This window comes from Bos indicus x Bos taurus, chromosome 21 (genome assembly GCF_003369695.1).
Source record: "Bos indicus x Bos taurus breed Angus x Brahman F1 hybrid chromosome 21, Bos_hybrid_MaternalHap_v2.0, whole genome shotgun sequence".
In the NCBI taxonomy this organism is placed as follows: Eukaryota; Metazoa; Chordata; class Mammalia; order Artiodactyla; family Bovidae; genus Bos; species Bos indicus x Bos taurus.
In genome coordinates, this window is record NC_040096.1 from 23,092,131 (window position 1) to 23,119,502 (window position 27,372).

The 27,372-nt window shown below is 47.1% G+C and overlaps 1 protein-coding gene across 4 annotated transcripts in view; it reads right to left on the reverse strand.

The window, feature by feature from the left end:
* FSD2 (fibronectin type III and SPRY domain containing 2) overlaps positions 1-27,372 on the reverse strand; it is a 46,335-nt gene that overhangs the window by 6,874 nt on the left and 12,089 nt on the right. For 3 of the 4 annotated variants that reach the window (XM_027522109.1, XM_027522108.1, XM_027522110.1), the window contains 10 exons: positions 16,807-17,512; positions 16,565-16,660; positions 14,410-14,640; positions 13,196-13,218; positions 11,785-11,906; positions 8,745-8,900; positions 6,052-6,186; positions 5,170-5,320; positions 2,336-2,469; positions 1,100-1,232 (listed from right to left, as the gene is read on the reverse strand). In XM_027522109.1, coding sequence (XP_027377910.1) covers positions 1,100-1,232; positions 2,336-2,469; positions 5,170-5,320; positions 6,052-6,186; positions 8,745-8,900; positions 11,785-11,906; positions 13,196-13,218; positions 14,410-14,640; positions 16,565-16,660; positions 16,807-17,442 — 1,817 coding nt within the window. In that variant the 5' untranslated portion in view covers positions 17,443-17,512. Of the gene's footprint in view, positions 1-1,099; positions 1,233-2,335; positions 2,470-5,169; positions 5,321-6,051; positions 6,187-8,744; positions 8,901-11,784; positions 11,907-13,195; positions 13,219-14,409; positions 14,641-16,564; positions 16,661-16,806; positions 17,513-18,936; positions 19,069-27,372 lie in introns of those variants that run through there. The other variant, XM_027522111.1, reaches the window with a different exon arrangement.

Genomic DNA, 27,372 nt, shown 5'->3' on the forward strand with positions numbered 1-27,372 from the left:
TAGATTTCTTTTTATGTGAACCATTTTAAAAGTCTTTATTGAATTTGTTACAATATTGCTTCTTTTTTGTGGGGGGTGGGGGGGCACTGAGGCATGTGGTATTTTAGCCTCCCCACAAGGGATCAAACCCACATTCCCTGCACTGGAAGGCACAGTCTTAACTACTGGACTGCCAGGGAAGTTCCTTGGCCCCTATTTTAAGTCTTCTTTAAATATTTGGAAAGAAGTAAGGTATAAATGGGGGCTTCCCAGGTGGCACCAGTGGTAAAGAACCATGGACAGAGGAGCCTGGTGGGCTACAGTCCGTAGGGTTGCAAAGAGTTGGACATGACTGAAGCAATTTAGCATTGCATGCAAGGTATTAACAAATGGCACCCCACTCCAGTACTCTTGCTTGGAAACTCCCATGGACGGAGGAGCCTGGTAGGCTGCAGTCCATGGGACTGCTGAGAGTCGGACACAACCGAGTGACTTCATTTTCACTTTTCACTTTCATGCATTGGAGAAGGAAATGGCAACCCACTCCAGTGTTCTTGCCTGGAGAATCCCAGGGATGGGGGAGCCTGATGGGCTGCTGTCTATGGGGTCGTACAGAGTCGGAAATAACTGAAGCGACTTATTAGCAGCAGCAGCAGCAAGGTATTAATACATCATTTCGACCTTAAGCACTAAGTTCTGAAAATAGCATCAGTCCAGACAGACAGGGCGCATCTTTGATGGACACCCCTCCCTCAGGTCTTGTGCCTGCATAATCATCATTCCTTCCACCAGCTTTGGTTTTTCACCAGGAGTTTTGTTAGAAAGTATTGCCCAGTGGGGGAGAGAGCTCTGGGCTCTACACTGAGGGGCTGGGTCCTTGTTCTCCCACTGCTCTGGGAGCCCAGGACTCCACTCAGAAGCCACGTCTCCCCTTCTGACATTGGTTAGACTCCTACTACCCCTCCCCAGTCTCCCCTCCTCCCCTCCCTCTCCCTCATTTCTGGGAGTCAGAGCCTGAAGCCCCTTTCAAGGCTGCATCAGTCATAATCCACCAGTACCCGAATAACAACACATATTAGGGGGGTTCATGAGCTGTTCAGGTGAGGGGCTGGTACAGTACCTGGTAAACTGGGCGTCGCTGGGGACTGGCTCCTTGGCGGGGCCTCTCCTCTCGCTTCGCACAACCGTGAGCCCATCTTCAGATACAGTCAGCCGGGGATGGCAGGTGTGCTCGTCCAGGGAGAAGTAGCTGCCTGTGAGGGGGGAGGCACACGGAGACCCCCCAAGCCAATCACTCCACTGCTTTCTCCACGTTGCACTCCACACAGGCCGGGGCCTCACCACGTGTGGCCGGAGTTAGCTCCCTGTCTGACACTGGTGAGCCTGGACCTTGCCTGGTGATGCCCTGTCGTGCTAATCATGATGGCAGTTTACATGGGTTGGGTGTTACTGGGTGTCTAGTACTGAGCTAAGCGGTTTGTTGAGTCTTATCCCATTCACACCTTACAAGTATCCAGGTGTTAGTATTTCCATTTTGTAGAAGAGGAAACAGAGGGGCAGGGTGGCCCTATCATCAGCTGTAGATGCTAGAACTCCAATTGGAACCCCAGAGACGTCCCTGGTGGCTAAGACTCCATGTTCCCAATGCAGGGGGCCTGGGTTCCATCCCTGGTCAGGGAACTAGATCCCATGTGTCACAACTGAGACCCAGTGCAGTCAAATAAATAAATGCTTCAAAAAAGAAAATAAAAATAAACATAAGGAATAAAAATAAACATAAAAATAACAACAACAAAAAACCCAAACCCCAAGCCCATCTGATTCCAGTGGCTGCACTCTTCACTGGGAGGCTGTAAATACCTGCAGGTGAACAGGAATTTCTAATCTGCTTGCCAAGGGGAATAGGAATTGAGGGAATTACTAGTGATCAATTTGACAAAGGTTAGAAAAATCCAACTTCCAATGAGCGCAGTGAGAGAGAAGGGAGGAGATCATACAACCATCTCTGAATTATGGTTAAAACAAAGCACGTCAAAAAAAAAAAAGTTACAGAATGGGGATTTCCCTGGCAGTTCATGTGTTAAGACACTTCCAATGCAGGGGGTGCGGGTTCGATGTCCAGATGGGGAACCAAGTTCCCACGTGATGGGTGGTGCAGCCAGAAAAAATAAAGTGGCCCCCTTCTGTAAAATGGGCCCCCAGGGCTTTGATCACCCCTGAGTCCCTTCGTAGCCTGATTTGCCATGTGTTTGTATTAGTGAACGTTCATCGATTTTTCCAATGAAGTCACAGCAGCACTGGGTCTGCCACGAAGGGGTAACTTTGGGTCCAGTGAGTGTGTGGCGGGGGCACAGACCTGTGGTGTGGACGGTGGCGGGCTCACTCCTTGCGCTGGGGCCGCCCACGTTGAGGGCTCTCACATAGATGGTGTAGTTCTGTCGGGGCTGCAGCTGCACCAGGCACTCGCAGGTTGGGATGCCCACAACAGACCTGGGTGAGGAGGCATGCTGACATCACCGAGGGGCTGTGGCAGACAGACCCAAGCACCAGCCCCTCCCCGCTGACCCCCAGCAGCGGCACAGGCAGGAGTGAGGCTCTCCTCAATGCTCCCTCCCAATCGGGTCCCCTTTTCCCATTTTCTTGTATCCTTCCTGTCTGTGGCTCTCGCCCCTCCAAGCTCCCCACCCAGTGTCCCAGGCATCCAGCACTGCACTCAGTCTGGGTCTAACACTGCATCAGTGGGGCGTGCATGCAGTTGAATCCAGTGTGTGTCAGCCTGTCTGGCAGGACCACAGCCTCTCTGAGGGCAGGGGCCAAGTACCACAAGCTAAGCACAGAGCCGGGCTCACAGCAGGCTCTCAGTCTGTGTTTATGAACAAATGATCTGACTAGAGCTGATATAGAGGGGCCCTGGGGGAAACGGAATGTAGCCACTGCCCTCATAGAGCTTCCAGTCTAGAAGAAAGGCACTTCTCAAGCCATCACTGGAAGAAACGTAAGATGGTAACATGACAAGTTGATGGTGTATTATGGAAGGTACAACTAGCTGAGAGGTGTTTTCGAGCTGAACTTTGAAGAATGACTGGGAGGTAAATGGATAAGAAAGAGAATAGAGGAGTCTCTTTCATAGAAGAAGCATGTGCAAAGGCCCTGTGGCAGGAAGAAGGATAGAAAGTAGAAGGCACTATTAATAAAATATGACCCATGTGGTTGAGGAAGGGGAGCTGGTGGGGATAAGCTTGACAGGCAGGAAGGGGCCAGAGCCAGTGAAGGAAGTTTGTCTTCTTCAGGGATGCCATGATTAGATCTATACTAGGAGAGTAAGCACTGCCCAGGTCACCTCGGTCCCTGACCAGCTTTCTGATGACCCCCAGTGTAAAGGGTTTAAAGTATCAGCACAAGTTGCAAAGGAAATCCAAACCATTTGGCAGGGGCGGGGGGAGGTTGGTCAGACCACTGAACTCCCTTCCCTGCTCCTGAGGATCCCTTAAATAGATAACCCAGGTTAGCAAGCCCTGATGTGGTTGTGGACACATGAATTTAGGCCGGGGTTTGGGGGCAGGGGGTGGGGCATATGGCCAGGTCCCAAGCCCAGAATTTAGTGTAGAACAATCTGTCTCCCTAACAGTTGACACCAACCCCTCCTCCTCCATTTCTCTAAAGTTGGGTTGGTGCACAGTAGGGTAGCCCCTGGACTTGGCTGCCTTTCATAAGCTTCTGGACTGCCTGGTTGTAATCCAGAGGCCTAGCCATAATCCCTCCACTGTACACAGCTATAGACTTGTAGGATATGCAGGCCCTTGTGGTTCCTGAGTCTAGCCCTCTTCTAGCTATGAATTCTTCCAAATCTCTGCCAACCAGAGGGGAACATGAGCCTCCAGGCAGCTGACCACCAGGGACATAATGTTCTTTGTACGTTGAATTCAATTCTCTTTCATTTCTGCTTCTCTTGGTTCTTTCTCCTCCTCAAGTTCCAGCCAGGTGGGTTTCTTGGTTCCTCCAGCGCAGGAAGCTCACTCCTGCCCAGGAGCCAGGCCTTGCCTGCACCCACTCTTCTCAGGCCTCCTCCCTTCCCATCCATCTGGTCTCAGTTCAAATGTCCACTCTCTCCAAAGTAAGCCTCACCTCCACTGCATTCCCTATTTCATTGCGTTTCTTTTCCCTTCATGCTACTGTGTGTTTTAAGCATTTGTTTTCTTGGTTAGGGTGGGGAAACAGTGGAAACAGTGTCAGACTTTATTTTTCTGGGCTCCAAAATCACTACAGATGGTGACTTCAGCCATGAAATTAAAAGATGCTTACTCCTTGGAAGGAAAGTTATGACCAACCTAGATAGCATATTCAAAAGCAGAGACATTACTTTGCCAACAAAGGTCCGTCTAGTCAAGGCTATGGTTTTCCCAGTGATCATGTATGGATGTGACAGTTGGACTGTGAAGAAGGCTGAGTGCTGAAGAATTGATGCTTTTGAATTGTGGTGTTGGAGAAGACTCTTGAGAGTCCCTTGGACTGCAAGGAGATCCAACCAGTCCATTCTGAAGGCGATCAGCCCTGGGATTTCTTTGGAAGGACTGATGCTAAAGCTGAAACTCCAGTACTTTGGCCACCTCATGCGAAGAGTTGACTCATTGGAAAATACTCTGATGCTGGGAGGGATTGGGGGCAGGAGGAGAAGGGGACGACAGAGGATGGGATGGCTGGATGGCATCATTGACTCGATGGACATGAGTCTGAGTGAATTCCAGGAGTTGGTGATGGACAGGGAGGCCTGGTGTGCTGCGATTCATGGGGTCGCAAAGAGTCTGACACGACTGAGCGACTGAACTGAACTGAACTTTCTTGGTTTTTGTCTATTTCCTCCAACTCAGACCATCAGCTCTGTCAGGGTGGGGAATTTGTCTCTCTGGGTCACCAGTGCCCAGGCACCATCTGTACACTCAATACTTGTTGAATGAATAATGGGAAACCCTGGTTGGACTAAGAAGGCAAACCTGAGGTTTACCACTTATTCACTTCTTCACTCATCCATCATTTATCTTCAATCACAACATTCCAGTTACTTCTCATGAAACTAAGCAATCTAAAATCAGGGATCCTGTGTTCAACTTTCTCTGCAGATGCCACACTTTTCCTAAGCTGTGTCACTGTGTCGAGGCCTCTCGTGCCTAGCCAACGCCCTTTGTGACTCACTCAGTTACACCCGAGGCCCCCGGCGTCTCTGCCTGGGTCAGCTCCACCGTGTATGAGTCCACAGGGTTCAGGTTTCCAGACTCCCAGGAGATGAGTGCAGCCTCCTCGCAGCTCCTTATCTCTTTGTTTTTTATAATGGGGGGACAAGGCGCTAAATGCAGGGGAAACGGAGAGAGGAACAACCCTTCTGTCACATCCAGCCTAGTGCTCCAGAACACATCACAAGCTCTCTCTTCCTACAAGAGGTTCAGTGCAATAAAAGGCAAACCAGGTGTTTCAGCCTAGACAATCATGTCCCCCTCCAAATTCATATGTTGAAACCTATTCCCCAGTGTGATGATAACTGGAGTCTCCAAGAAGTGCCTAGGTCCTGAGAGTTGAAGGGGTTTATTATACAAGGAAACCCAATGAACCCTCTTGCCCAGTTCCATCACAGGAGGACACAGCAAAAAAAGACCACTCTGAACCAGAAAGTGTCCTTCCTAGACACTGAATCTGCTGGCACCTTGATCTTGGACTTCCCAGCCTCCAAAACCATGAGGAATACATTTCTGTTGTTTATAAGCCATCCAAAGTGCAGTATTCTAATAGCCCAAAGGAACACCAGGGAATCACTTGCAGATATCTCTGGAGTGGAGGATGGTTGCATGGTTCAAATGTGTCTGTGAAACTGTGTCCAAGGGCAGTACTTTATCTTCTTTTGAGACCAACTGTGAAAAAATGTCCCTGCCATATCAGGCATACAGATTTGGTGTACTAAATAAAAGGAAGGAAGCGCCAAGCTATTCCTGTCCTTCCAAGTGACACCACAGCCCTGCCCCCACCAAGAAAGCCAAGACTTCTGGGTCCCCTTCAGTGAAGGTCCTACAAGTGGCCCCTTACCTGTCATGTACACTGCACGCTCACTGGTGGGGCTGAGGCCGGCCCTGTTCTGAGCTGTGACCCAAAATTCATACTGCGTGTTTGGCAACAGGTTTGTCACTGAGCAGTATGTTTCTTTGATGGTCATTGTAACCTCTGGGGGGAAAAATGATAGGAATTAAAGCCTAGAACTTCCCTGGTAGTCCAGTGGTTAGGAATCTACCTGCAAATGCAGGGGACACCAGTTTGATCCCTGGTCTGGGAGGATTCCATATGCTGGGGGGCAACTCAGCTCATGTGCCACAACTACTCAGCCTGTGCTCTAGAGCCCTTGAGCCATGACAAGAGAAGCCACCACAGTGAGAAGCCTGCATACCACAACTAGAGAGTAGCCCCCACTCGCTGCAACTAGAGAAAGCCTGTGCACAGCCACAAAGACCCAGCATGAACATAAATAAATAAATGGAATTCAAGCCCCAAATAGGTCAACTGGCTCCGAGTTCACTGCACTATAATCTATCTTCCCTGAGGTAGATACAGAACTGGCTACCAGTCCCCGTTGGCTGTGTATGCATGCCCTGCTGCAATGACACTCTGCTGATCCTTCCATTGAGAGGACTGGTCTTTCCCACTATCCATCGCAGCTGGGCTTAACCACATGACTTTCTTTGGCCAACGAGACCACTTCAAACATGGTGCAAGCAGAGGTTTGGGCAGTGCTGGGGCACGGGCGCCTTGTCCTCTTCCTGCCAGGAATGCTTCCATTTCCATGAAATGACCCTGGGCCAGCCTCCTGAAGAATATGATCATGATGTGAACAGAGGCCCCTAGTATTGCAGCTGATGCCCTAGACATAACAGCAAGGCCATCCTAGCCTGTCCAGACCCTCCCAAGCTGGCACAGACTAGATCTAGTTCATAGAATTATAATAAATTCCATCCATTTCAAAGAATTGGATATAGTTTATAACAAAACTATCCAATTCATAGAATTATAATAAATAATAAATGTAATTTAAAAAGTTGAAGTGTCATTGATTTACAATATTAGTTTCAGGTGTACAACACAGTGATTCAATATTTCTATAGCTCATATTCCAGTTAAAGTTATCATAAAATATTGTATATATTCCCTGTGCTGTACAATATTGCCTTGTAGTTTACTTTATACATAGTAGTTTGTACCTCTTAATTCCCTACTGCTATCCTGCCCCTAGCAACCAATGAATGAACATAAAATTTTTCATTTTAGCTTATATGTTGGGTATATGTGTGTGTGTGTGTGTGGGGGGGGGGGGTTACACAGCACAAGCTAACTGATACACCTCTAAACATGCCCAGACTCTTAAGGCAGTGACAGGTCATTAATCCACTCTCTGATATCAGTTCCTTTATAACAAAGTGCTCATTGAAAAGATCTTTACTGGGATGCCCCCAGCAGTCTGGTGGTTAAGACTTCGCCTTCCAATGCAGGGCGTGCAGGTTCGATCTCACATACCTTGTGTCCAAAAAACCAAAACATGAAACAGAAACAATATTGTAAGAAACTCAATAAAGACTTAAAAAAAATTTTTTTAATGTGATCAAAACATAAAAAAAAAAAGTCTTCATTAATCACCAGGACAAAGCCCCCTAACAATGGCATTTTCTGCAGAGGGTGCCAATAGGGCTGATGTGTGGCAAAACCTGCTATGAATCAGATCTGACTTTCTGGTCCTCAATCTCCCCTCCCATGTCCTCTTTAGTCCTTATTCTCTCCCTCATCATGGATTAAACTTACTTTTCTCAAGAACCCCCGTTCCTTCCTAACCCCTGAGCAGACAAATCATCCTCACCTTTGGCATTCAGAAATCTTCTATCTGCATGAATGGGTACAAGGGGAAGAGCTCCAGGCAGGGCGCCTGCGGACTCAACTCTCATTCTGGTTCTGCCATAACTTATGGTGCTCCCGCATGTCCGCTTATCTGTCTCTAGGTCATCCATAAGATGATCTCTGAATCCCTTTCCCACAGTCTTGCTCTGACCCCATGTACACAGAACAGGCCCGGCCAGGCTGGCCCTGATCCTTCAGATGCTCAGCTGGAGCTCCTCTGCTGTCTGACCCCCTTCTCAACAGGAGACTGGCTTATCTACAAAGATGGGGCATCTCCCTCAGCCCTAACCCTGCTCCAGCCAGCTCTACTGTCCTGGAAAGAGGATGAGCTGAGGGCTGCATGAAGTGGAGGCCACGGCCTTTCTACCTAGGAATGTGGGTCAGATTAGCAGCAGCCCTTCCAGGCTGCAGAGCCCTCCTCGACCCCCTGGGGGTCTGCAGACTAACCACCTCCCCCCAGCCCCCGCCCCCCGCCACCAAGGTTCTCCCAACACAGGGTGACCTCAAGGAAAGCCCAGCCACCCTTGCATGACAGGATCTGCTAGAACCCAGCCAGTCCCGCTGGGCCTCCTCGAGGAAGGGTGTCCCCACACGTCCTGCACATGGTGCAGCCAGAGACCCATTATTCCCAGGACAACCCCGATCTGATGGCTGTGGATACACTCCACTTATCTGAGCCCGATGATTCTCCTCAGCCAGGCCTCAACTTGTCCTCCCAGCCCTTCCTGCCATGCTTACCTGCCTGCATGCCATCCTGCAAGGAGCTAGGTGTGCAGATTCACCCCATTGCCGCCTCCCCAGGGCCCAGGCTGGAGCTTGTTTCTGCTCCCGGCAGACCTCACCTGTTTGTTCCTTCCCAGGCGAGCCGTCCTGCACTGGCCGGTAGGACAGCTGATAGCTCTCCACGGTGTCATCGGAGTACAAGCTCCAGCACACTCGGACTGAGGAACCTGTGGCTGAGTTAGGGGCCTGTGGGTTTATCACTGGAGCAGAAGGAGCTAGAAGAGGAAAAGGGAGGAAAACAAAGACAAGTGAGGATCCTTCACTTACAGGACAATCCATCCCTCAAAGCATCCCATGGGCTTCAGAGATAGGAGAGGCAGTCGGGGTGGCCAGGGTGGGAGGCCAGACCTCCCGACCAGGAGCCTCAGTAAGAACTGGTTGTGTCCATCTTGCTCTGACCAACCCACACGAGCTGGGGGAGGCAGGGTTGCTGACAGCCCCTCAGGCTGCGGTGTTTGCAAGTCCTACCCTAGGGAGGGATGGGTCCTTGGACCCACCACACCATCCAGAGGCAGGATGGCCAGGACCACAGCACCGCTGCCCTCAGTCCTACAGTGAACAGAGGAGGGAAAGAGCCTGCAACAACTGGCTCCTTCATTATGATTTCATTACAATGAGAGATGATTAGGTTTGGAAAAACTATGCTTTTTCAGAACCAACTTTTTTTGGTTTTTTTTTGGACTGTGCTGTCTTCATTTTGGCACGGGGGCTTCTCTAGTTGGGCATGCAGGCTCCAGAACACATGGGCTCAGCAGTTCAGAAGTTGCGGTGCTTGGGCTTAGTGGCCCCGAGGCACATGGGATCTTAGTTCCCTGACCAGGGATCAAACTTGTGTCCTCTGCATTGGAGGTGGATTTTTAAAATTATTTATTTATGGCTGTGTTGGATCTCTGTTGCGGCACAGGCTTTTCCCTAGCTGTGCCGAGTGCTTGGGCTATTCTCACTACAATGGCTTCTCTTACTGCGGAGCACAGGCTCTAGGGCACACTGGCTTCAGTAGTTGTAGCACATGGGCTCAGTAGGTATGTATTCTGGGCTCTAGAGCACAGGTCAGTAGCTGTGGTGCATGGGCTTAGTTGCTCTGTGGCATGTGGGATCTTCTTGACCCAGGGATCGAACCCATGCTTCTTGCATTGGCAGGCGGATTCTTGACTGCTGAGCGACCAGAGAAGCCCTGGAAGGCAGATTCTTAACCAATGGCTCACAAGGGAAGTCCCCAGAACTAACTTCTTTTGAGTCCATCTACTGAGTTAATACTTTTCTTCTCTGTGGGTTAATAATTCTTCCTACCCCACCCCACACACATCCAAGAAACATTCCTTGTTTGTCTTCTGTAATTCTTCACCCATGGCAGCATCTCCTTCCATCTGGGGCTTTAAAGAACATCCTTATTTTCAAATTCTGAAATTGTTCAGACCAGGTAGGACTTCATGGAATGTACTCAGCTTTTCCTTGCTGGTTAGGGGGTGGAAGGCCCCTAACATGACAGAAGTGAGAAGAAGAGAAAGAATCTGTATCCCCACGTGATGTAGCTCAGGATGCACAGCAGATGCCCTGTCATACCCTGCAAAGAAGAGTCCCCTCCGGGGAGGCAGTAAGAAGAGGGATGGCCCTGGATACAGGCTGGGGGCTGATGGTCTGCCTGGGCCCCGGACACGGGAGGGTGAGGAGAAACCACCACTGCGTGTCTCAAACACTGACTTAGGCAATAGTGCCTTTCCTTCAAAATCACTGGGTCTGATTATTTAGGCAATACCGTCCTCAGATCATCTGAAGGACTTCACAGCTCAGCAAAATCTCCCCTCAACCTGGGGAGTCTAAGAATGGCCTCCAAGACTCCGATTAAGGATGTTTATTATAGTATGGTTTATAAGGATGAAAAACCTAGAAGCATCTCGGCACCAACAGTTGAGGATTAAGATATACAGCCATTAAAATGATGTTGCAGAAGGATTTATCAGTGAGAATTAAGTACACAGATTAAGGTATAGAGCCATTAAAATGATGTCATAGAAAAATTTATCAGTGCAAAATAATATTCATCACAAATGTTTCGCTAGGAAAAAAAAGCAGGTTATAAAACAGGACGATTTCATTTTTATTTAAAAAAACAACACGTGTATAAAGGAAAAACCTAGGACTTCCCTGGTGGTTCAGTGGTTGTGAATCTGCTTGTTAGTTTAGGGGACACGGTTTGATCCCTGGTTTGGGAAGATTCCACACGCTGTAGGGCACCTAGGCCCATGTGCCGCAACTACTAAGCCCATGCTCTAAAGCCCATGAGCCCGGGCTCCACAAAAGAAGCCACTGCAACAAGGAGCCTGCGCACTGCAGCTAGAGAGTAGCCCCTGCCTGCTGCGGCTACAGACAGCCTGCATGCAGCAACGAAGACCCAGCGCAGCCAAAAATTAATTTTTAAAAAGATTGTAAAATCGTCTTTTGAAGAAGGAAAATCTAAAATGATAATATAAAACATTTTTCATAATGTTGCTGGGTGTTGCTGGATGAAAAAGGAAAGATGGTTTTAAAGTCTAGTATCAGTCTTAAAAAATGAGTCCTCATAAGATGATTTTTAAGAGCTACCTGGCACCGTGTGACATGCTATACATACATTACTCATTTATTTTTCATCATGTCCTCATGAGTCATTGTTATGTCCATTTTACCAAGGAAACCAAGGCTCAGAGAGGTTAGGTAAATTGTCCAGGGTCACACAGGTAGGAAGTAGCAGGGCTGGGATTCTCACCAGCTCCATAGGATTCTAAAATCCATCTCTTAATCCTATGCTAAAAACTACCACTTGAGAGGGACATAAATACAACATTCAAGGAAATAAAACTTGGGATACTTGTTTAGAGTAAGACAGGCTGATGGGGACCAGATGCTGGCACCCTGGAGAGGGATGGAGGATATTTATCCCAGGAAGGTCAACCTCTGTTTTCACCCTTACAAGCCATAAAGACAAAAACACGAAGCTCATGCAGCTGGTAGGGGAAAATGCCTGTTTCCAGATCTTTATGATTTTTTTTAGCCTTCAAAGTTTTTAACTCAAAGCTCAGAGAAACTGGTGTCAAGTATGCATCCAGGTGAGACACGCACCTGGGATGGTGTTTATGGAGCCCATCAGCTCCTCCACATCAGAGAAATCCAAGGTCTGGTCTTCAAAGTCGGGCTGCGCTGAGATCTCCTCATCTGTTTTTGTTTTCAGGAATTTTCCAAGTCTATCAGTATAAGAAGACACACTAACAAGAATGGAGGGATACTCTTCCCCAGGGTCACTAGCGAGCAGCAGCTAGGGCCTCTTTACTGAACTCTTTTTTTAAATAATTATTTTGTTTTTGGCCGCACCAGGTGGCATGTGGGATCTTAGTTCCCCAACCAGGAATGAATGAACCTGCACCCCCTGCATTGGAAATGTGGAATCTTAACCATTGGACCTGCCAGGGAAGTCCCCAGCTGAACTCTTATTTGCTTATTTTAAAATGCTGTGGGCGGCCTTCTGGCCTATGCTTCAGTGACTGACCTATGAAGTCACTGGAGGGGATAGGTGTGGCTGGTTTACGCCTTTGAGGAGAGAAGGGGTAGGGTCATGTCAGAGAGTGGGGGGCTGGGGGATGTGGGCCAAAAAGCCCCAGATCCACACCTTCTGGAAGATCCTTAGATGCTGACCTGGGAGCTCCCACCTCCACACCACCCCAGGACCCAGAGACACGCAGCCTCTTAACACGGTCAAGTGCCCTCAAGTTGATGAGCATGAACTGGGGCTCTGGGTCTCCTGCACCTGCTCCGGGCTGTCACACGGTTTGTAAGGAGCAGAGGCAGAATTTGAAACCATGTCTGTCTTTTGCCAAAGCTTATGCTCTGAACCCTGATGTTATTAAACTTCACTGTTTGTGTTGCTTTACAGATATTGTCTGATTTTATTCTCACAAAGCTATCCCTGTTTGTCAGTAAGGAAGGTGAGTCCTAGACTGGCTGGACTTGCCCAAGGTCATGGGGGTATCAGGATTTAAATTCCTGTCTGACTCCAGAATGTGCATGCTTTCTGCTGCACACAGTCTGGGTTCTGGCTTAGCTGGGGGACATTGGGGACACTCTGACTTTTTTGCTTTTTGACCACGTGGCATGTGGGATCATAGCTCCCCAAACAGGGCTCAACCCACGTCCCCTGTGGTGGAAGTGTTGAGTCTTAATCACTGGACCACCAGGGAAGTCCCACTCTCTGGATCTCTGTTCCGCCTGGTGAAAGGAGGGGCTCGGGGAAACCCCATCCCGGCTTGAAGGCTGAGTCTCACCATATGCTCCCTTCCAGCTCTGCGATTCTAAGCTTTGGTACCAGAGGGTCCTTGTGGTCCCACAGTATCATTCCAAAGCCGGTGCTATTTACTCTTAGGGGCAGACACAAAAGCTGAACCTGGGAGCATATAACCAAGGGCAACTGATACCTAGTCAGGTATCTAGAGGTAAAAGGAACAGAAAAAGAAAATACGTGTCAGAATAAATGTACTACCTGTCAGCCATAGCCACAGCATCCTAAAAAGGAGGAGAAAGAGAAAAAAAAAATCAAACTGATTTTGGAAATAAATTTCTTTTTCAAACTGTAGAATAATATAAATGTATCTTAAAACTTGGAAGTTAGTAGAAGAGAAAAATCAGCCACGTCCACACCCTAAACAAAGACGACTCTTACAACACCTATGCAGTTTCTTCCCATTAACATGACGTGAGCACTTTCCAGGTGACAAATGGTCTTGGGGATCATCAATTTGAAAGACTGCGTCACGGTTCATTGAATGGGAACTCCATCATTTACTCTATTGTTGTACATTTTGGCTGTTTCTAATTTCTCACTACTATAAATAACAGAGAAGACATACTCATATATCTCACTTTCTCCACATTCTAGATTATGTCTGTGAGCTACAGTGATATTGTGGACAAATTGGTTCAAAGGTCTGAGTGTTGAGGGCTCTGACAGTGGCTGCCAACCTGCTGTCCAGCTTCCATCATGCACCCCGCCCTCACCCCAGGCATGGCAGGAGGGAGGGGCTGTGGGTCTTGGAGGATCACTATGGGCGTGGCCACTGGAAAGGGCATATTTGGCAACTAGGAAGCTCTGGAGGCTAGGGGCCCCTCCCTCACATCCTGGATCCCACGTCTGCCCCATATTCCTGTGGGACCCTAAAGAAAGGCGACCCCAGCTCTGGCTGAGATTGAAATTCCCAGTCTGGCTGCATGGGAACTTGGAGTCAGATTGAGGAGGATTTTAAGGACTTTTTTTTGCATGTCTGAGCTTATGAACTAAGATGTCTAATGGCAGCACTTGTTACTGAGAAACAGGAGGTACCTTTCTAGCCTGGACATCTTTCTCCCCCGACCTCTGAGAGATCATCTGAGATGGCCAGAAAAGTCTCAGAGTCCTGTTTTTGCCCCACTCCACGGTGAGAGCACCTATCTCTGGATAACCAGGACAGCGGAACAGACTCTGGTGTTAGCTGAGCAGTGGTGGAGGGGAGGGTCAGCTGTATATGAGACTGCTCGGCTACCCACGGTGAAGCTGTGCAGTGAGATGGGGGATGTGTTGTCATGGTTACACATCCAGTGGAATAGATGGATGCTGACCATGAAAGTCAGTTCCAACCTCAGGCAGAGAGGGGACAATCTAACCTACTCTGGCCATGACTGTGATTCCAGTTCATTATTTCGTTTCACTTCATTACTGACCTTTATGAAATCAACCTTCTCTTCATGACACATCTCCTCTATTGTTTCCATTAGTTCTTTGCAGGTGTCAAGATTTTCTCCACAGTTGACCAGTTGTCCATACAAAGCTTCCAGTTTCTCTTTCTTTTTCTCCCCTAGAGCTTGTATTTTTTCTTCGTATTTTTGGGCAAGTGTTTCCAAGATCTCATTGTAATGAGACTCAAAGTTTTGTTCTTGTCTTCCAAAATTCTCCTGCAAGATATAGTTGATCTCAGCTGTCATTTCAGTGCATGTATGTTGACTGCAGAGTCATTTGGGGCATGAAAATGCATCTACTCAGAGATGTTTTGGTCCCTCCCTGTTAATCTTATTGTCTCTTGCCAGGGTGCTGAGGTGGACAAAGGTGGAAGTAGGACCAGGCGTCTCCAGCTAGAACCCCAGGGATAATCTTAACAAGCAGTATTGCTTTCTTTGCTGGTGGCATTTCACAATCCTCTTCCCCATACCCCACCCACCTCTGGTGTAGCCACCACCCATCACCATGACAACCGACCCGGAAGATTTTCATGATTATCATTACCTTAATGAGTCAGCCTGCCACTGGAACTCTGGACCTTAACGTGAAGACGTCTGCCCTGGAAGAGTCCTACCTAACTTGCTTTCCCTCTTGAGCTCTCAACATCTCATGACATTCACCTCCACTCCTTGATGGTTGAATTATACAAACATCAGGATCACACAGATCCTCATAACAACCAAGAAACAGATGCAGGGGGGGGGGAATAACCCAGATGGTGCCGCCTAACAGATCAGAAAAAGCAGGAAGACAGAGAGAGGGCTGTGCCAGGATTTAATCCTGGAATGCAATGGATGGGGAATATTAATTAAACTTTATCAACTCCTGGTCCCCCTTAGACTGGAAACTCAGGAGAGCTCTGTGGGTTCAGGGAGTACTTACTGAGTATTAACTGTATATGTAAGACTTGCTCAGAATGCTTGAAGAGAGGGAGAAGTGGTAGATGACCCCCACCAGTGCTGAGTGTAAAGGAAGAGGTCAGAGTCCTTACAGAGGGTGGAGACACCGTGAACTGAGAGCAGCGGGCAGCATGGAGTGTAGGGCGCTTCTTCCTGGCTGCTGTACACTTACCCTCCTATTGCCCACCACCCAATGCTTAGATGTGGAAGGGCTGGTCCTTTCCCTGTGTCTCCCATAGGAGACTAGTGCAACAGCTCCCCTCCCTTTTAGGACTGGGGATGGGGAGGAAAGTCTAGCTTCATAGGAAAGGAACCCAGGGCTTAGTTCATTCACACAAGATGCTCCCACTGATGCACTCTGAGGCTGCATTAACAGAGGTAGAGCACCCACACTAAGGGAGGGGACATAGGAAGTCCTCCGGTCCCATTCCTGGGCTACCTCATTCGGATGGCTAGGTTGTGTGCTGGTGTCCAGCAGTAGATGATACACCTACTAGGCACACCCAGGGAACTGTGACATGTTTGGTGACAGGCACAGAAACTTACTGGCGGTGTGAGAAATAGGTAACATCTAAGGAAAAGAACACATCAGTGACAGGATGGGTGACTTGCAATGTCTGCTTGGCTGGCCCATGAAAGAGTCCTAACTTATAGTGTGAGTGGAGACGTAAAGATACTGAAGACCCAGCCCGTGAGAGCTAACAGTTCGGTAGGGAATGCTGCCAGGTAATTGGTTCCACGGGATTATGCCCCTGTGCTTGGGAAGGCCGGAGAAGGCAATGGCACCCCACTCCAGTACTCTTGCCTGGAAAATCCCATGGATGGAGGAGCCCAGTGGGCTGCAGTCCATGGGGTCGCTAAGAGTTGGACACAAGTGAGCGACTTCACTTTCGCTTTTCACTTTCATGCCTTGGAGAAGGAAATGGCAACCCACTCCAGTGTTCTTGCCTGGAGAATCCCAGGGACGGGGGAGCCTGGTGGGCTGCCGTCTATGGGGTCGCACAGAGTCGGACACGACTGAAGCGACTTAGCAGCAGCAGCAGCAGCAGCAGCTACGGGAAGGCAGACAGAGGGGTGAGGGAACAGGAGCGGCATCAACACCATACATTCCAAGAAACAGGTTCCCTAATTCATACCAGACACAGCTGCTGACTCAATCACTCATGGCTGCATGTATCTGAGTCATTGAGCATGCTCTTACCTCCACCGTGATGAAAACTTCTTCTAAGTGACTTGCAAAGTTTTCCATCTCAATAATTTGCTTTTCCAACTTGTACATATTTTTGTGAATTTCATCCTGTCAAATAGAGGATCCCAAGAAGACATTAACACTATGTTTTCTCTCTCTCTTTCATAGAAGGCATTTTAGATTCATTTCCCACCTACATACTTGAGATACAAATACAATCTCAACAGAAAGAAGACCTAAGCAGACCTACTTACCTTGGCGCTCTCCAGGGCTTTACTGAGCGGAGTCACCTCATGCTGCTTGTGTTCATCCTGATCCTTCTCCGACGCTCTTATTGGAGTTTTGCAAGTGACACAGAAGACGTCAGCCGCTTCTTCCTCGTCCTCCTCCTCTGGGATGACGTAGCACTCGTATTCCTCGCTGGCACGGCCGTGGCTGTACCTGTAGGCTTCCCGCAAGTCCTGGCACTGGCCTGCTGAGCCCCACCCCATGAAGCCCAGGTCCTCACCCTGAGCCGCCTCACCAGTAGGTCTCCAGTCTCTCTGCTCACTCCCCATCATCATATAAGAAGGATATTCTGAAACCTCTATTCTGGGTGTGTTTTCCTCAATAAACTCATCCCCTAATTCGTGATCATCTTCAAGTCCATAGAGATGGACAAGTTCATCCACTTCCTCTCCAAGGTCTCTCAGAGCCTTCACTTTCACGCCCCCTCTCATGGGCTCATGGGTCATTTCAGCTTGGACACCTTCTCTTCTCATCCGAGTACTCTCTTCTGGGAAGATCTGCAGTCTGTCTTGAGAGTCATACAGATCCATGTGATAGAAGCGGAAATCCTTAGAAGCAGCAGACCTGCCCAGCCCCGGTGCCTCCCCAGCTCCCTCCTCCATTGTAGCTCCAGGCAGCACCTCTGCACAAGGAGGACTCTTCCTGGACAGTCCTTAGTGGATCTCCTGGGTCCTAGAACACAAAACCCCATTTCTGAGAAGGTCGTTGCAGTAGATGGTTATTTTATTGGGCTCAACTCATTCGCATTAAAAAAAATAATTTCATCTGAGCAGCTCAGTTGTAGTTTCTCTTTCAACAATCTGTAAGGAAAGGTTTGCTTTCTGCAGGAGGACGGACTTCCTGAAGCTCCAATACTTTGGCCACCTGATGCCAAGAGCCGACTCATTGGAAAAGACCCTGATGCTGGAAAAGATTGAGGGTAGGAGGAGAAGGGGGCGACAGAGAATGAGATGGTTGGATGGCATCACTGACTCAATGGACATGAGTTTGAGCAAACCCTGGGGAATAATGAAGGACAGGGAAGCCTGGCACACTACAGTCCATGGGGTTGCAGAGTCAGACACGACTGATAACTATACAATGACAACAAAGCTTAAAAGAGACAGGAGAAATTATGAACAAAAATATAAATTGGGGGCTTCCTTGGGTGGCTCAGTGGTAGAATGCCAATGCAGGAGACACGGGTTCAATATCTGATCCTGGAAGGTCCCACATGCTGAGCAGCAATCGAGCCCGTACACCACAACTACTGAAGCCCGTGCGCACCAGAGCCCATGATCCGAGAAGCCACCCCAGTGAGAACCCGTGCATCACAACTAGAGAGTAGCCCCTACTTGCTGCAATTAGAGAAAGCCTGTACAGCAACGAAGAAACAGCACAGCCAAAAATAAATAATTAGTTAATTAATTTAAAAAAACAATCTGAGCACCTCAGTTGCAGTTTCACTTTAAACAATCTGTAAGGAAAGGTTTGCTTTCTACAGGACCATGGACTTCCAAAGCTTGAAAGAGACAGGAGAAATTACGAAACAAACAAACTATAAATTGATTTGATTAACAAATGATCTCTATACATTTAAAAACCTAAAAATCCCCAAAGGCAAAATAACAGGAAGTGTTTCAGGCAATTATTATTAAATAAATTATGTAGATTAATTGAAAAGAAAAATCTCAGTAGTAAGGAATATTCACAAAATAATTTCCTTTGCATATAATGTTACCTATAGAAAACCATTTGGAAAATAGTTCATCCTTATGAGTAACAGGGGCTTCCCCAATGACTCAGTGGGTGAACAACCCACCTGCAATGCGGGAGACACAGCAGATGTGGGAGACTTGAGTTTGATTCCTGGGTTGGAAATATCCCCTGGAGGAGGAAATGGCAACCCACTCCAGTATTCTTGTCTGGAAAATCCAATGGACAGAGGAGCCTGGCGGGCTGCAAAGCGTCAGACATGACTGAGCGCATAGACTCATGTATGAATAACAGAGAATAAACATGTAGATGCTGTTTTGCCTTTCAAGCCCCAAGACTGGGGAAGGATCCATGAAATGAACACTCTTATATGTTGTTGGTTAGAATGTACACAGTCCCACCTTTCTGGAGAGTGAATGTGGCAACATGGATCAAGAGCCTTAGAGATGTTCCCGCCGCTCAGGGACTTCCCTGGTGGCCCAGCGGTTAAGACTCTGCTTCTAGTGCAGGTGGCGCAGGTCTGATCCTTGGTGGAGGAACTAAGAGCCCACAAGCTGCGCAGCCAAAAATAAAAAAGAGTTCATACTTTCTAACCTAATAGACCTTTTCTAGGACCCTAAAGAAAAAAATCTCAAATATAGCAGAAAACATTATTTCTATACAAAAATGTCCACCACAAAATTTTTTTATAATAGCTGAAAAATAAAAACTGTAAAGCTCTAATGATTAGGAGAATCATAACAAAACTAGAATATGTACACCCTGTAAAATATAATGTAGCCTTTAAAATGTTAGGGAGAGCAAATGGTACCTTGAGGAAAGACTTATAATATGATACTAAGTAAAATAAACAGAGTACTCAGTATATATAGACTATGAGGTCTACTATTTTAATGGAGGTGCATAAAATCTAGAAATAAATAATAATAACAGCAGCAAATACAATATTAGTAGTAGCTACTGCATGTTGAGCACTTACTGTGTATTTTCTCCTGTGCTAGGCAATTAATTAATTTTTTTTAGCCACAGGGCATGTGAGATCTTAGCTCAAAGACTAGGGATCGAACCTGTGCTCCCTGCAGTGGAAGTGCAAAGTGTGAACCACTGGACCACCAGGGAAGTCCCTGTGCTAAGAAATTTTACATACAGTTTTCTGTGTGGTAGCCACTACTATTATCCCCATTTTACAGACTGGGAGACAATTGGCTCCCAGAGGGTATCTTGTGCAAGGAAGGTCACATGGCTAGTAAGTTGTTGAACTGGGATTTGAATCTGAGTGTGTGTAGTGGTCATGAGACTGAGCCTTGCAGACATCCACTTATAGGGGCCATAACCAGAGGTTTCAGCTACACTCTGAAAGTCACTGTCACATTCGCATGGAGGACACTCTTCCTGTTGGCGTCTCCCATCCGATGACAAAGCGTAGCAGGGACACTAAGGCAGATCCATTTCTGATTGACACAAAACTACCCTGGTGGCAAACCTTGGCTGCAGGACTCCTTGACAGCCATGCCAGACCTTTCCTAGAGTGTGTGGTGGGCTAGGACGATTCTCCAACCTTCCTTCCTTCTATCCATATCTGACCCCAGCCTTTCCTATCTTTCTCCCCTTTATAATCTCACACAATAAAACAGCGTGAGATTATAATTTATAATTATAGTCCCCTAATAAGACATAGTCCCCTATGTTTTATTTATATTTATCTAGTCCCCTAGATTATAGTCCCCTAATAAAACAGTGTGTATCTAACTTCTAATTTGGTGCCTGCTTCTTGGAAGGCCTTGTTAACACAGTGTGTTGGACTATAAAGTCCCTGCTTGCTTCTTGGCACACAACTGCCATTATATTACTTTTTGGTAATACTTTAGTGTTCGTTGCTCAGTCGTGTCCAACTCTTTGTGACCCCACAGACTGTAGCCCACCAGGCTCCTCTGTCAATGGGATTCTCAAGGAAAAAATACTGGAGTGGGTCGCCCTTTCCTTCTCCAGGGGATCTTCCTCCAGGGGAATGAACCTGAGTCTCCTGCATTGCAGGCAGATTCTTCACCATCTGAGTCACCAGGGAAGCCCCTTGCTTTAATTGATACGTAGTTTACATGAACAGAGGAGCCTGGCAGGCCACAGTCCATGGGGTCACAAGAGTTGGACATGACTTAGTGACTAAACAACAACCCACCTGCCTAAAGGCTGTAGTTCAGTAATTTTTAGCATAGTCACAAAAATGAGCAATGATCTCCACAGATAATTTTAGACCATTTTCATTACCTCAAAAAGAGACTCTGGGGACATCCCCGGTGGCCCAGTGGTTAAGACTCTGAGCTCCCAAAGCAGCAGGCTCAGGTTTGATCCCTGGTCAGGAAACTAGATCCCACGTGCTGCATGGTTTACACGCTACAATGAAGATCAGTGATCTCATGTACTACAACTAAGACTTGGCACAGCAAAATAAATAAAATAAATATTAAGAAACTCTGCACTCATTAGCTATCATGACTCACATCCCCTCATTTCCACTAGCCCTAAGCAACCACAAATTTATTTTCTATCTCTACAGATGCTCCTGTTTGGACATTTCATATAGATGGAATTGTATGGTATGTGGTCTTTGGTGATGAGCCTCTTTCTTAGCATAGTTTTCAAGGTTCATCCAGGTTGCAGCATATGTCAACAGTTCATTTCTTACTAGAGCTGAATAATATCCTATTGTATGGATATATCATATTTTGTTTATCTAGTCATCTGTTGATTCGCACCACTTCCCATTTCATTTGGGTTGATTCCACCTTTTGGCCATACTAAATAATGCTATTAAAATATGTACAAGTTTTTGTGTGCATATATGTTTCATCTCCCTTGGGTAGGTAGATGCCAAGGAGTGGGATTTCTGGATAAAATAGTAACTCCCTGTTTAACTATTGGAGGAATACCAGACGGTTTTCCAAAGTGGCTGTATTATTTTACATCTCTACCAGCATTGTATGAAGGCTCTGATTTCTCCACATCCCTGTCAACACTTGTTACTGTCGATTTTTTTTTTTTTAAATCATAGTACAAAGGCAGAAGTGAGCCAGGTTGGCAGGCAGATGAGCAAAGAAGAGTAGGAAGCACTGTACAGGCATAAAGTGCATTGCACTCCAGGATCTAATGCCTTATGATCTGAGGTGGAGCTGATGTAATAACAAAAGAAATAAAGTGCACAATAAATACTATGCCCTTGAATCATTCTGAAACCATCCCCCGATCCCAGTTTATGGGAAAAATTGTCTTCCATGAAACCACCCCTGGTGCCAAAAAGGTTGGGAACTGCTGTGGGAGGAATGACTGAGAGTGGTCACCAGGCCTCACGAGAGACCCTCAGCTAGAATCTTGTAGTTGAGCTGCTTCCAGATTCCTGGCCCTCAGGAACCATGGAAGACAATGAACATTTGTTTACTGTTTGAAGCTATTCAATTTTGGCAAAAAATTAACATGCAGCAATAGACAACTACTATACTGTTCCAGCCTAAAATAAGCTTTTTCCCTCTTGTTAAACTTCTCTCCCTCCTCTATTTTTTTTTTTTCTTTCACATTGGGCTTCTCTAAAGGGTTGCAGTTGTGCTTCCCGGGTGGCTCAGTAGTACAGAATCTTCCTGCCAAAGCAGGAGACACAGGAGATGTGGGCTTGATCCCTGGGTCAGGAAGATCCATGGAGAAGGAAATTGCAACCCACTCCAGTATTCTTGCCTGGAGAATCCCATGGACAGAGCAGCTTGGTGGGCTACAGTCCATGGGGTTTCTAAGAGTTGGATGCAATCAAGCTACTGAGAACCAAAGGGTGCAGTTAAACTGTTGATCTGCAGACTACAGCATTTGTACACTAAGGCTCTCCAAGGGGGACATGGACATGGATAGTTTTAAGAGTACCAGATGTGCAACGTAATATTTAATCTTTCCCAGAGCTGCTCAGCCTGGCAATGAGCCAGCAGTCGAGGCTTCCTGCAGGTGATCTTTTCATAATAGCCCTTCATCTTTTTATTAGAAACGTAGAGCTATAACTCTCACTCATCCTGAATATTACATTCCACTGTGAGATTTCATTGCTTTGGAATTAAAAAAACCCCAGTGGGCTAAATGAAAGGACAATTTGAAGTATTGGTATCAGTGTAGAAAGAGTGAGTGACGTTTATTGAATGGATAAGGAAATTTTTTGTAAGTTGAGTGGTTTCCAATTCTTTGCTTTCAACAAAATTGAAGGAAGATCTAATCAAATGTCATCTTATACATGGTCTAAAATGACTTTTCATGATATATTACTATGTAATTTTTGGCATACACTTTGGGAAGAGTTCAGAGAATTGAGTGACTTGCTATAATAAAACAGCTTCATTTTCCATCTACTTCTGTAGTGAACAAGTTTGCTTGGTGCTTACAACTACAAAATGAAAAATAGAAAGACAACTGGCACTAATTTCTGTTGCATTATAGAATATGTCATCTTCATCCATGGATGTACAAACTAACTTTAAAGAAAGTCCCACCCACTTTATTAGGAAATGCATTTCTATTTTACTTTTTTCTTTTGTTCAATAATTATTTGCCAAAATGTACAATGCATTATGTCATACTGCTTGTGTGAATGTGCTCAGATGCTCAGTTGTGTCCAGCTGTTTGTGACCCCATGAACTGTAGCCTGCCAGGCTCCTCTGTCCGTGGGATTTCCCAGGCAAGAATACCGCACTGGGGCGCCATTTCCTTCTCCCGGGGATCTTCCCAGGGATCAAACCCTATCTCTTACGTGTCCTGCACTGGCAGGCAGACCCTTTACCACTAGGGCCACCTGGGAAGCCCTGTGATTAAAAATTGTATTGATAAACTTGATCCAGAAGGAAAAAATATTATTTTATTCTTAAATTTTTTAATTTATATTTTATTTATATTTTTTTGGAGGGGCCAGTCCTCTCCTCTCCTCCTTACCACCCTTAGCCTTAGTCTTGTGAGCTCACAAGACAGAACTCAGACTGCGTGGGGGCAGGTGGCAGGAGAAGCCTGGTGGGCTGTCTTGGGAATGAGGACGGAGGTCTGGGCCAACTGGCAAAGTGTCTCTGAGCAGCCTTGGCTGCATGGACAAGTCTTTCCCCAAGGGTGTGGGTAGAAGAGCTAAGTGATCCTTGGGCTCTGCAGGCAGAGACTGAGAAACGAGGATGAACCTGAAGGCTGATAGCAGGAATATCCAGGGCGGGGACTGGGACCCCGAGGATCAGTTCAGGACCTCATAGACACTAAGGCCAGAGAGCGGAGAGGCTGAAGAATGTGGGTTCTCTGGACAGCTGCTGAGCCAACTGGGCCTCCAGCTGTCTCCTAGCGTGGTCTACAGAGATGGCTGCAGGTGTGTGGCTTGAGAGACAGGGTCAATGTCCCACCACACATAAAACTAGAAAGAAAAGAAAAATGAGAGGTGACAACTTTGGCCACCTGATGCAAAGAGCCAACTCATTGGAAAAGACCTGTGGGAAAGACTGAGGGCAGGAGGAGAAGGGGGCGACAGAGGATGAGATGGTTGGATGGCATCACCAACTAGATGGACATGAGTTTGAGCAAGCACAGGGAGATGGTGAAGGACAGGGGAACCTGGCGTGCTGCAGTCCATGGGGTGCAAAGAGTTGGACACGACTTAGTGACTGAACAACACGTGAGGGTGTCAAGTCTGAGGCGATGGGGGCTTTTCAGGAAGGCGGCTCCTCCTCTGGGCTCTGCCTGTGCTTGGGGAGAGCTGAAGGCCAGAGACAAGGGTTTTGAGTCATTTTCAGACCAGGGGACATGGAAGCTGTGAGTGTGGCCAAGATCACCCGGAGCACATGGACAGTGAGCAGAAGGACCAGATGGAAGCCTGGGGACTGCCAACACATGAGGAGCAGCTAAGGGAGGCAGTCAGCAAAGATTCCAGCAGGCGGTGGCCTGAGGTGATCACAGCTGAGCCAGGGGAGAAGGAAGGGTGAGTAGGAGCAAATGACACAGAGAAGTCAAGGGAGCACAGGGCAGTGTCCCTGGATTTCACAATTAGGCCATCAGAAAATGTGATATTTAAATGGCAATCAGGACTTTCTTGGCATTAGTGGTTAGGACTCTGTGCTTCCACTGCAGGGGGTGCAGGTTTGATCCCTGGTCAGGGAACTAAGATCCCACATGGCATGGCTCCAAAAAAGTAATAATAAAAAATAAAATAATATTTTTTTTCCTTCTGGATTAATTTATCAATACAATTTTTAATCACAGGGCTTCCCAGGTGGCCCTAGTGGTAAAGAATGTGCCTGCCAGTGTAGGAATCCGCAGATTCGATCCCTGGGTCAGGAAGATCGCTTGGAGAAGCAAATGGAACCCCACTCCAGTATTCTTGCCTGAGAAATCTCATGGACAGAGGAGCCTGGCGGGCTACAGTCTGGGTGCGTGCTTAGTCATGTTGGACTCTTCACAACCCCATGGACTGTGTAGCTCTCCAGGCTCCTCTATCCATGGGATTCTCCAGGCAACAATACTGGAAGTAGGGTGCCATTTCTTCCTCAGGGGATCTTCCTGACTCAGGGATTGAACCCACATCTCCTGAATTGGCAGGTGGATTCTTTACCACTAAGCCACCTGGGAAGCCCCTCTTTATCTGGGACATTGCACCAAATGTCTCTCTCCCAGTCATCATCGTTATGACCCCGCTGGTAAGCCCCTCACACACCCCTCCATGGTGTCACCCTGGCTTTTGCTGACAGCAAGACAAAAATACAAGAACCAAGTGTCCCTCTCTGACCATGGTGGGGACAGTGGGGGTGTGACCACACGGACGCAGTCCTGCTGAGCTCCCATGGGTCTTGTCTCTTCCCTCCTTCACTCTGATGTGCCCATAGGATGCTGTTCCTCCATCTTCTCCATCAGTACCACACAGAGAGGTAACTTCCGGCAGCTATTAGGGGACAAAGATGCTAGTATCCTAACCAGCCCCATACCACACAGGCAACTGGTTTCTAGGCTCTGGATCCCCATCAGGAAATTTCACTCCTGAAACTCCAGGACAGGGCACATAGCACTTGGGGGCCAGAAAAGCTTCAGTCCCATCCTCTAGTGCTGCCAAACTCTTATTTAGGAAAAGAATGGTAAACATTGCTTCAGTCATGTCTGCTGAGGCTGAGTATAATGACTACGCAGGACTGATGCAAAAGATACGGGCTCCACAGTGTGCGGGTCCACCACCAGGTCCAAGGACACCTGGCCACTTCCTGGGAGGAGGAAGGGATGAATGAAGGTCACTCCCAGGGGCGGCATCACCAAGCAAGAGGCTCTGGGACTAGTGCTTTGTTCCCAAGCCCAGCATCCAGGACTTATGAAGACGGCGAGAGCCTGGATGTTCTTTGGGGTTGCTGGTAAGAACCCTGCTTACTACTAGACCGGCTGGATGGTCCTGGAATGTCCTCATCAACACAGCCTGTTGTACGGATGCGTCAAGTGAAGCAGGACACATCTCATGATAAGTCTGTATCCCAACAGAAACAAAAGCCAAGGACACACACACACACACACACACACACACACACCAGACCCAAAGGATTGCTCATTCTTCCTGGGTAGCATGTTCATTGCCAGGGACTACTTTAGCCAGGGTTTCCCTTAAAATGTCCCCAAAGTCAAAGAGTGAGGGGCTTCCCTGGTAGCTCAATGGTAAAGAATCCACCTGCCAATGCAGGAGACAAGAGTTCGATCCCTGGGTCAGGAGGATCTCCTGGAGAAGGGAATGGGAACCAACTACAGTATTCTTGCCTGGGAAATCCCATGGACAAAGGAGCCTACCGTCTATGGGGTCACAAACAGTTGAACATGACTTAGCGACTAAACAACAAGGCCAACGGGGTCGTACAACTATGGAAGCACTGCTTTGCCTTCTCCCTGGATTACGATCCATCCTAGGTCCCCACATTCATTATATGGTCAACAAAGCAATCAGAGTCTGCTGTCCGAAGGGGCTCTAGGTACTGCCTCCACTCTCCTGTGTGTCTGTGTAACTAAGCAGGATTATTCCATTGTGTGAAGGGATAGACTCTTCAATAAGTAGTGCTGGGGAAACTGGATAATCACATGTACAAGAATGAATCCTGACCCCTATCTTATGCCACTCATCAAAATAAACTCAAAATGGATTAAAGACTTAAATGTAAGAACTAAAACCACAGAAGCCCTAGAAGAATACATAGGGGGAAATTTCCACATATACACCAAAAGCACCAGCAACAAAAGCAAAAATAAACAAGTGGGACTACATCAAACTAAAAGGCTTTTGCCCAGGAAAAGAAACAATCAATAAAATGAAAAGGCAACCTATGGAATGGGAGAATATATTTGGAAACTATCTATATGATAAGGAGTTAATTTCTAAAACGTAGAAGGAACTCATACAATCCAACAGCAAAAATCCCCCAATAATTTGATTTAAAGTTGGGCAGAAGACTTAAATAGAATTTCACCTTAAATCTTACATCTTAGCATGGCTATTATAAAAAAGACAAGAGATAAGTGACACAGTGATCAAGACCATCCCCAAGAAAAAGAAATGCAAAAAGGCAAAATGGTTGTCTGAGGAGGCCTTCCAAATAGCTGGGAAAAGAAGAGAAGCTAACGGCAAAGGAGAAAAGGAAAGATACACCCATCTGAATGCAGAGTTCCAAAGAATAGCAAGGAGAGAGACGAAAGCCTTCCTCAGTGATCAATGTAAAGAAATAGAGGAAAACAATAGGATGGGAAATACTAGAGATGTCTTCAAGAAAATTAGAGATACCAAAGGAACATTTCATGCAAAGATGGCGCAATAAAGTACAGAAATG